Source organism: Mastomys coucha, unplaced genomic scaffold, assembly GCF_008632895.1.
Source record: "Mastomys coucha isolate ucsf_1 unplaced genomic scaffold, UCSF_Mcou_1 pScaffold22, whole genome shotgun sequence".
NCBI lineage: Eukaryota > Metazoa > Chordata > Mammalia > Rodentia > Muridae > Mastomys > Mastomys coucha.
In genome coordinates this window covers 156,533,485-156,542,520 of record NW_022196905.1, presented here as the reverse complement: position 1 = coordinate 156,542,520, position 9,036 = coordinate 156,533,485, and the positions used below count along the sequence as shown (strand labels likewise).

The window sequence follows — 9,036 nt, the reverse complement described above, 5'->3', positions numbered from 1 at the left end:
GCGTGCGCCGCCGCCGCTGCTGCTGCTGCTGCTGCTGCTGCTGCTGCTGCTGCTGCTGCTGCCACTGTGGTTTCTTTTGTAGTGTAAATCAAGCATTAAAATTTATAACAACACATTGCACTAACAACTAAAAAATTAAGTAGTCAGGCCAGTAAGATGGCTTGGTGGGTGGAGCCCCACCTCCTAGGCTAACGACCGACCAACCCACCATTTCATAACCAGGACCCATTTTGTTAAGCAGAGAAAACGAAGTCCATGAAGTTGCTCTCCGCTCTCCACATGCATGGCTCTCATGACCCACATATTCCTCTTTGCCCACTGAATAAAAAAAATTGTAATTTAAAGAAAAAAACTGAGTAGGAAACTCAGAAGTGTTTTGGTAAGATGTGTGTCTTCAGATGAAATGGTGTTGGAAGCACGTGTGTGAATTTGATTTTTATTATAAGATAAAATTTACCACCCTGACACTTCCTGTCTTTCTGTCCTGCACTTTCTGCTCTCTGCTCACCCCATCATGTAGCTCAGGCTAGTCTCAGACTCCCAAGTCTTGGATTTCGGGTGTGTGCCATCATACCGTTTATATGACACAGTGCCTCTTGCATGCTGTCTAGCCAAGCTGAATCCCAGCTGAGGCCTGAGCTGAAACTCAGTCCCATGAACCCCGTAACTCCCACTCCTCACCATTCAGTGGTGGCTGGAATCCGATGCCCTGAAGACTGACTGAGGAAGTAGACTCACTCAAAACCCGTGTGTCTGGCGGCTTAGCTTACAATGCTGGCTGCTCTAGTGGCTCCTCCGTGGAGGAGCTTAAGTCTAAGTTTCCTTTCACAGGAGATGAAAGCCAGGGACCTTGTACGAGCTATGCAAATGTCCTGCCACTGAGCGCCTCCCTTAGCCCTCTAACTTTTCGTTTGGAAACAGGGGCTTATGAAGTTATCTGGGCTGTCCCTGAACCCACTCTGTGGCTCAAGCAGGCACTGAACTTGAGATCGCGCTGCCTTAGCCTCCCAAGTAGCTAGGAGTACAAGCTCCGCCCCTGCTGATTTGAGTCTCAGTTCCCTCTCCTCACTGTGTGGCAGATTACTATAGCCCAGCAATGCTGGGGCTGAAGACTGATCAAGAGGTCCTGGCAGAGCTGGTGAGGATGAAGCTGCCGGCTGTGGCAGCCCTGATGGATGGCCATGGTGTGTTGTGGACCCTGCTGGTGTCCCGCTGGTTCATCTGCCTGTTTGTGGACATCCTGCCTGTGGAGGTGAGCACCTTGGTTAGCCCCAGGAGCTGGGGGCACGGGGGGGGGGGGCACTGGAAAGTGATGGGGCATTTCTGCGTCTCTACAGACAGTGCTACGGATCTGGGATTGTTTGTTCAACGAAGGCTCCAAAATCATATTCCGGGTCGCTCTGACCTTGATTAAGCAACACCAGGAACTCATACTGGAAGCCAGCAGTGTTCCTGACATCTGTGACAAGTTCAAGCAGATCACCAAAGGGGACTTTGTGACAGAGTGTCACACATTCATGCAGGTAAGTTCTGGGATGCTTGGCCTGTGCAGGGGTTCTAGTTCTGTGCCACCCAGCGACTGTGCCAAGTGTCCCAGTGCCTCTGGTGAGTCCTTCTCCCCATAAGGGCCAACCTCCCTCCTTGAGCTATGGCTGCAGTCCAGTGGCTGGTTCCCTGCTTCCCTCCCTCTTGCCTGCAGCTTGGGAGCTGCTGGCCAGCCTAGGTGGCTGCAAAAGTCCCTCTGACCGAGGAACTCTTTTCCAGGCCACTGCCACTCGCCTGGAAAGCCTGTTCCGGTTCACACTGATTGGAAATATTCTGTTTTCCCTGGAGTCTAGGAAAGGGGGAGGCGTGCCAATGAGGCCTCCAAGTCCTCAGCTGGCTTAAAGCCTAGTCACACAAGCTCTGTTGATCACAGAAGGCCATGGCCTCCCTCCTGCCCTTATATGACATAGTCATCTGTGGCACCTACGAGGGTCACTCATAAGGCTGGGGGTGGCTGCTGCGTCCTGACCTGGGGCAGGCTGTGTGGACTGGCTCAGAAAACTGCTGAATGTGAGGTGGGATGAGGCTGGCTAATGCTGGAGGACTAAGAGGCCCAGAGCCCAGAGCTGAGTAACCCTGGCAGGACCTGAGGGTTCCTTTCAACAGCTTTTTGTTTTAGTCGGGATCTTGCTGCATAGGCTGGCCTGGATCTTCCTATAGAGACCACAGTGGACTCAAACTGAAGTTAGGCTGCCGCTGCCTGCTGAATCCTGAGGTTAAAGGGCATTATCACATCCAGACTTTTTTTTTTTTTTTTTTGGTTTTTCGAGACAGGGTTTCTCTGTGTAGCCCTGGCTGTCCAGAAACTCACTCTGTAGACCAGGCTGGCCTCGAACTCAGAAATCCACCATCCTCTGCCTCCCAAGTGCTGGGATTAAAGGCGTGCACCACCACCGCACCACCACCGCCCGGCCACATCCAGACTTTAAAAGACTTTTGAAATAAGAAAGTCAGATGATGTGGCAGAGGTCCCTGTGAACTCTACTCCACTAAGCTGTAGTTTGAAGCCCCTTATTGGCAAGAAGCACTATTGGAGGCTGGGCATAGTGGCTCATGCTTTAAGATCTCCGTGAGTTCAAGGCCAGCTTTCTCAGATAGCCAGGACTCTGTCTCAAAAAACCAAAACCAAAGGAAAACCATCCTTGCAGGAGCGGAGGTAGCCCCTCCGCACACCTGGGCTGGTTCTGGCTTGTGTAGACCAGATGAAGTGCAGGCACTTCCGAGTGGGTGAAGGGATAGGGACCTGTGATAGGGCCCAGCAGGAACCGTGGGAAGTGACCTCACAGCTGTGTCCCACTCTTCATATTGTATGCTGAAGTCAAGCCAGGGAATTCTGCATTATGGACAGGGTTCTTCTGTAAGCTTCTTAGAGTTAGGGCCTCACGGGATAACAAAACCAGACAAGGACCCCAGGCTTCCCAGAACCCCAAGTTTGCAGGCTGTAGATCTCATCCTCTCACAGACATTCAAATCTGGATTGAGGCTGCCTGAGGTTCACCCTAGGGAGAGCCCAAGGGTCCTCCCTCTGTATCTACAGGCAGGCCTATCTATTACTGTACCTGACTAGGTACTGACTGCAATGGAACTGGGGCTCATGTTTTCTGTTGTCCCTGTGCCCCGAGTGATAGAAAACCTGGTGTTTCACAGCTCTTATCATCTTTGCAGTCAAATTATTTGGCCTGGTGCAGTGGCTCCAGGAGAAGGGCACCTTGCCACCTACCCTGAGCTTGGCTCCTAGAACCAGCATAGCCTCCTGGCTTCCCACAGGCATCTTGGAGAATGTGGTTAGATTGCCTTCTCCTCTCCTGCTCTGTTCAGGCCTGCCATAAACGAGTGTAAGAATCATCTGTGCTATACACCTATCGTCAGACGCCAAGTCAGAACTACTCAGGCTATCAGGAATGCCCAGACCCACCTAAGCAGGGTCTGGTCTCCATCCCCGGCGGCACTCCCTAGCACCTCCTCCATCACCTGAGTCCAGTCTGACACGCCAGTCTTGGTTGGCTTGATCTCTGCACCCTAAGATTGTGATAGTCAAAAGTGTTCTTGCTTGGAACACTTTTTTATAGAAACCCAACCCTATGTGTATTCAGCACACGACAGTCTCAGGGTTAAACACCTCTGTGTAGGACACTACTGCCATGTATCTGGAAGACTGAATCCTCATCAAGCCCCCACTCAAAGCCTCAGTACCAAGCCTTTAGGTTGGTTTGCCTGCCAGGCACCAACCTCTTTTTTCCTGCCTTTTGAGACAGGGTTTCTTTGTGTAGCCTTTGCTGTCCCAGAACTCAACTCTGTGGATCACACTGGCCTCAAAAACTCAAGAGACCTGCCTGCCTCTGCCTGAGCATTGGGATTAAAGATGTGCGCCACCACTGCCCAGCTTGTCAGCATTTTTGAGAAAAGGTCTTGCCCTGATCTGCCTGCCCCTTCCCTCTAAGTGCTGCGACAAGAGGCTGGTGACACCATGTCCAGCAACCGGGCCTTTTAAGGTATAGCTAAAGTAAAACTGTCGTATGAGGGATTGTTTGGGAAAACATTTTTTTTTTCTTCCAGAAAATATTTTCAGAACCAGGGAGCCTGTCCATGGCGACCATCACCAGGCTCCGGGGGAGTTGCCGAGCCACGCTGCAGGCACAGAGCTGAGTGCGCAGGCACCCGCCGTCCGCTGCTGCAGTAGTCTTCAGAGCTCACACTTCACAATTCCTACCACGTTGTTCCTGCTGTAAATACTTGAAATCTCAATACTAAATGTGAACTTTTAAAAGAATGATTTAAAATTAGTGTTCTACGTTTTTTCCTACATTTGGAGAATACTCTTTCAAATGGTCATTTTGAGATAAGCACACACTCACATATTCAAAAAATCTTTTTACCTTAGATATCAGGAATATGAGGTATGAGAGCAACAAGTCTCCTAGTGTTAAAAGTTGTGTGACTGCCATGTGTGACTGGCTTCTCAGGGTGGTAAGACTCACAGTGCCCTCCCAGGACACTTTCCTACACTGTGCCCTATGGGGGTAAGTGGGACAGAGTAGCCTACTTCTGAGCATGGTCACTTGTGATAATCCCTGGCTTTCTCAGAATGGGCCTTACAAGTTGGGCTGGTCAGGGCCCTGTCGTCTGGCTGGCTCTGTCCTCGGTGGATAGCTCTCTGCACTCAGACTGACTATGAAGTCTCACGTGACAGAATTCCATCTCCCCAGGGCCCCAGCATTCTTCAGTGGCACTCTTCAGCAGGTGTCTTCCAAAACCCCTACATATCCAGGATAGCCTAAGAGGCTGTCACTAATATCCCCTGGTGAAGGCTATTCATGAAGCTGGTGGCAGCCTTCTTCAACGGCAGCTGCTGTCGGTTGCAAACAAGCCCTGAGCCTTGCAGAGGATCTGGACAGCAGACAGGGCTGGTTTTTAGGGTTTTTCAAAGCTGTCTCGTTGGCTGGGAGGCATGAGGCACTAGCCCCGCCCAGGAGTGGGTGGGCTCAGACTGCATCTGATACTACTGTCCAGGTAGATGTTCCCCAAGGTCGTTTGTACCTTAAGGTGTACCTGGAGACGGCTTTCCTCAGGACTACCTGGTGTCATATGCTAAGAATGCTGGGGCCCCAGGGAGATGGAATTCTGTCACATGGTGAGACTTCACGGTCAGTCTGAGTGCAGAGTTAGTTACTCAGTCCCTCCCTTTCAGAGGGCTGATTTAAGCTGTTCCTGCTTCCAGTCAGACCAGGAAGGTAGAGCCTGCAACCCACCCAGTGACAGTAACAAAGCACACCCGGACACAAGGCTTTCCTCTCCCGAAAGGCAGGACTGGGAGGCTGACTTCCGAGGTCCACAGGCAGACCTTGCCCTTGCCTGCCAGTCCGGATTCTCTGCAGTGCTTTTGGTTTCTGAAGTCAGAGGCACATGATGCTTCTATGGCAGGGCTTCTGGTCTGCACGGTGGGGACCTCTCACAGCATGAATACAGCTGCTGTGGTCACTGGAGGAGTTTCTCGAGTCTTTTTACAAATCCCACCAGCAAGCAGAGATACTGCAGATGAGTGTGACGTGGCCCAGTCTGCTGTGGACAGATCAGAGCTTCAAGGCGACGGTGAGTACTGGCCTCTTCAGCTCATGTCATGTTTAATGTGTATGAGGTTCTTGTGACATAGGTGCAGTGCTTCTGGAGACTATGATTACAGGGCCATATCATCACCAGCGAAGACTCATCTAAAAGGCAGGCATGGTAGTACCTGGTACCCCAGCACTGCAAGCTAGACGCAGGAGAATAAGCTACACAGGAAGACCAGCTTGAGCTATATGAAATCCTACCTCAAAACAACAAGCCATGTAAGAGACTCCTAGCATCGAGAGCCGTGACAAGTGACCTCTCCTTAACAACACAGCATTTAGGCTGCTCACAGGCTGACAGAGCCTGCTCATGCCCACTGTCTCATGCCCAGGGCTCTCTGACGGTCACAGAAGCACAAGCAGACAGATAAAGAAGGAGACTCTTTTATTAGCATCGTTACAGGCAATGCATTAAGTGAGCTGATGCTCAGTGTACAACCCACCTACGCTGCAGGACAGGTCAGCAGTGTGAATCTATTATTGTACACAGTGCAGAAACAGGGCCACCCTGAACGCCAACAGAAGACTGGAAATCACTTTACAAAAAGTAAATAAAAATAATGCCATTTTCTATTTAGGAAAGAGGCAGCTCACGGTGGCAGAGCACAGAGACACTAGGGGGTGTGCTCAGCCAGATGCCAGAGTCCAATCCCCCCAGGCCAGGCAGCCAAGCCAAGTATCCAGAGGTTGACCCTGTGCGTGCCTGTGTGGTAGGACTTCCCTGCTCCCATCTGCCTCTCAAGTGTGCAGCCTAACCCTCCCTTGCCAGGCCCAAGTATCTGGACCAGAGATTCCCTTTGTAAGGCTTAAATCTGAGTAAAAGAATGAAAACCAAACACCAAGTCTTAAAAGTCAAATGAGCGGAGCCTTCTCGTCCTCTTCAGAGCTCTACTTTGGTAACATATTAACATTTAACCAGTTAGCAAAATATTTAACCCAGTTAGCAAAATTAACACCGTCATTTCAATAGTTATTCCTTTGTGCATAGTAAATGTTGCAAGATGAACTTCACATTTGATAAAGCAGATTTGAAAACAGTTTGCCAGAAAGTGTGCCTCCCTTCCACACCTATCTAAGCTTGGGGATGTGAGGACAGGCCCCGGTGCGTCTGTGGTGCACCTGCCCACCAGGCTAGATGGTCTGATAGCCGGCATGACTCCTCTTCCTGCCGATGAGGTAGGCAATGAGGACGATGAGAACCAGTCCTGCCAGGGCCCCGCCCACAGCAATGGGGATCAGCATGTTGTTACCATCCTGTACACACTCTTCCACTGCAACAAAGACAACCAGGGTATTCACTCCAGGTTCTGCCCTCCCCGCCCACTTGTTCCTCCGCAGCCGGAGGGGAAAGGATGAGGCTAAGCTAGGGACAAAATGTTCAAGACCTCTGGGAAAGTCTACAGACACGAGTGTTTTCTAGGCAGCTGGATAATCCCAGGCACGTTCCATGCGGGCTAGAATGAGCACTGGACCACTAGTCAGCTTTCAGAAAGAGCCACTGACTGTCCTTTCTGCACTCTTTCCTCAGCTGGGACATCCTTAGCTCGCATACCCTGGCAGCTCCTTCCTTACACAGGGAAGTCTCAAGCTGGGAAGGAGGAAGGTCTTTGCAGAGGCAAGGGCGCTTGCTCTCTGCCCATATCCTGGTCCCACAAGAACGTCTAGGATGCCTCTGCTGCCGCCATTCCTTTGGATGCTGCCCTGCTACTTACCAGACCCAAACCTGTCACTGTCCACCTTGAAAGCCTGGACCTGCACACTGAAGACATTGAGGGAGAGCACGTTGCTGACATAGATGTGCTCCTCAGTGTTGCACTTGTAGGAGTTCCCCATGGTGGCCTGAAGAGCTTTCAGGGAATTGTTGGAGGTTCTCAGTATGGGGTCTGCAATGGGAGAGAGTTGGCTCAAGCACAGGCTACACTGGGTGAGGAGCACAGAAACTGAAGGAAGGAAGAAGCCGGGCTCACCTTTGGCATCAGGGAGAGTGATGTTCAACTGGACTCCTTTCAGGAAAAAACGGCTAGAACTAGTATTCTGAAAGACAGGATAATCGTCAGCCAGCCGAGGTGGGCACCATCTGGTCAATGAGACCTCTACATTTGTAGCACAAAACCCCAGCAAACGTTTGGGCTCTTCTCAGAGTTTTGTATTTAGGTCCTTTGAAAAGGGCAGCCAGTGCTCCCAATCTTTAAGCCACCACTCCAGCCCCAGACTCTTCTTTAATACAGACTGTCACAATGTAGCCCAATGAGAACTTAAACTCATGTTTCTGTTTGCACCTCAGTACTTGGATTGAAACACACACCAGCATGCCCAACATCTGAGACCTCTGTTAGCACCAGGTTACCCACTAAAATGGAGATAATGGGAACTATGCTATTTAAAAATATCTTTAGAGTGGTACAAAAAAGTTTAAAATCCATTGTAAGAAATTATTAATAAGCTCACATTTGTGCTGAGCTGGAAGTGGTGGCACACACCTTTAATCCCAGTGCTCTGGAGGCAAAGGCAGGGGGAATCTCTGAGTTTGAGGCCAGCCTGGTCTACAGAGTGAGTTCCAGAACAGCCAGGACTACACAGAGAAACCCTGTCTTGAAAAACAATTAAACACCAAAAAGTTACACCGGCTGGGATATGGTTGGGAGACACCAGGAGCCCTGGGCACTACAGACAAAGATCTCTCCCAGGGCCATTTCCGCATCCGCCTTGGCTTTTCCCAGGAGACAGTCCGAACAGGAGGAAGCAGGCCGTGAGCAGCAGCGTGGCTCTTTACTCTTCACAGCTGCCACAGTCACCTAGCCCTCAGAAGGTTTCCCCAAATATGAGCAGAATAAATGATGTCAGTATATTTGTTGGTAAGAGGTGAGGTTCCTGACTGCCACCAGAGGAGCCCGGTGACTGTGCTCCACATGACAAAGTCAGCTCAGCTCACCATCCCAAACTGCAGCTCCAGGGCACTGTTCTTGCTCTCCACTCTCAGGGTCACCAACTGGACACCGCAACTCCCACTAACTGTGTCATTTGGGTTGACGTTGAACGCTCTGGTCACAGTCTGACAAGAAAAGCAAATGAGTTATCACTTAGGCTCTGGTGACCATCTCAAATCACAGCCAATAGCACTAATGGCTAATGGAGCACACACACCCACTCTAACAAGTCAGGAGCAATCATTAACTACGCGTGGCAGGTTTCTGCGTTCCCAAATAGCGCCTACTATTCAGAATGCTGTGCCTTGCAAAGATGGCTTAGATCAGTCCCCGTGATGGATTTTCCCGGTGTCAACTTGACTACATCTGGAACTAACTAAAACCCAAGTGGCTCGGTACATTCAAGAAGGAATTTTTTTTTTCTTAATTAAATCATTTGAGGTGGAAAGACCTAT

At 50.4% G+C, this 9,036-nt stretch overlaps 2 protein-coding genes across 3 annotated transcripts in view; one reads left to right on the top strand and one right to left on the bottom strand.

The window, feature by feature from the left end:
* Grtp1 (growth hormone regulated TBC protein 1) overlaps positions 1 to 4,315 on the top strand; it is a 25,952-nt gene extending 21,637 nt beyond the window's left edge. The window contains exons 6-8 of the mRNA XM_031339113.1: positions 1,080 to 1,252; positions 1,338 to 1,523; positions 4,102 to 4,315. Of these exons, the coding sequence (XP_031194973.1) occupies positions 1,080 to 1,252; positions 1,338 to 1,523; positions 4,102 to 4,191 (449 nt within the window). The 3' untranslated portion in view covers positions 4,192 to 4,315. The remainder of the gene's footprint in view (positions 1 to 1,079; positions 1,253 to 1,337; positions 1,524 to 4,101) is intronic.
* A 1,705-nt stretch (positions 4,316 to 6,020) lies between these two features.
* The window catches only part of Lamp1 (lysosomal associated membrane protein 1), a 19,025-nt gene continuing 16,009 nt past the window's right edge, over positions 6,021 to 9,036 (bottom strand). For both annotated transcript variants that reach the window (XM_031339112.1, XM_031339111.1), the window contains exons 6-9: positions 8,587 to 8,706; positions 7,622 to 7,688; positions 7,367 to 7,537; positions 6,021 to 6,925 (exon numbers count right to left, since the gene is read on the bottom strand). In XM_031339112.1, the coding sequence (XP_031194972.1) occupies positions 6,786 to 6,925; positions 7,367 to 7,537; positions 7,622 to 7,688; positions 8,587 to 8,706 (498 nt within the window). In that variant the 3' untranslated portion in view covers positions 6,021 to 6,785. The remainder of the gene's footprint in view (positions 6,926 to 7,366; positions 7,538 to 7,621; positions 7,689 to 8,586; positions 8,707 to 9,036) is intronic.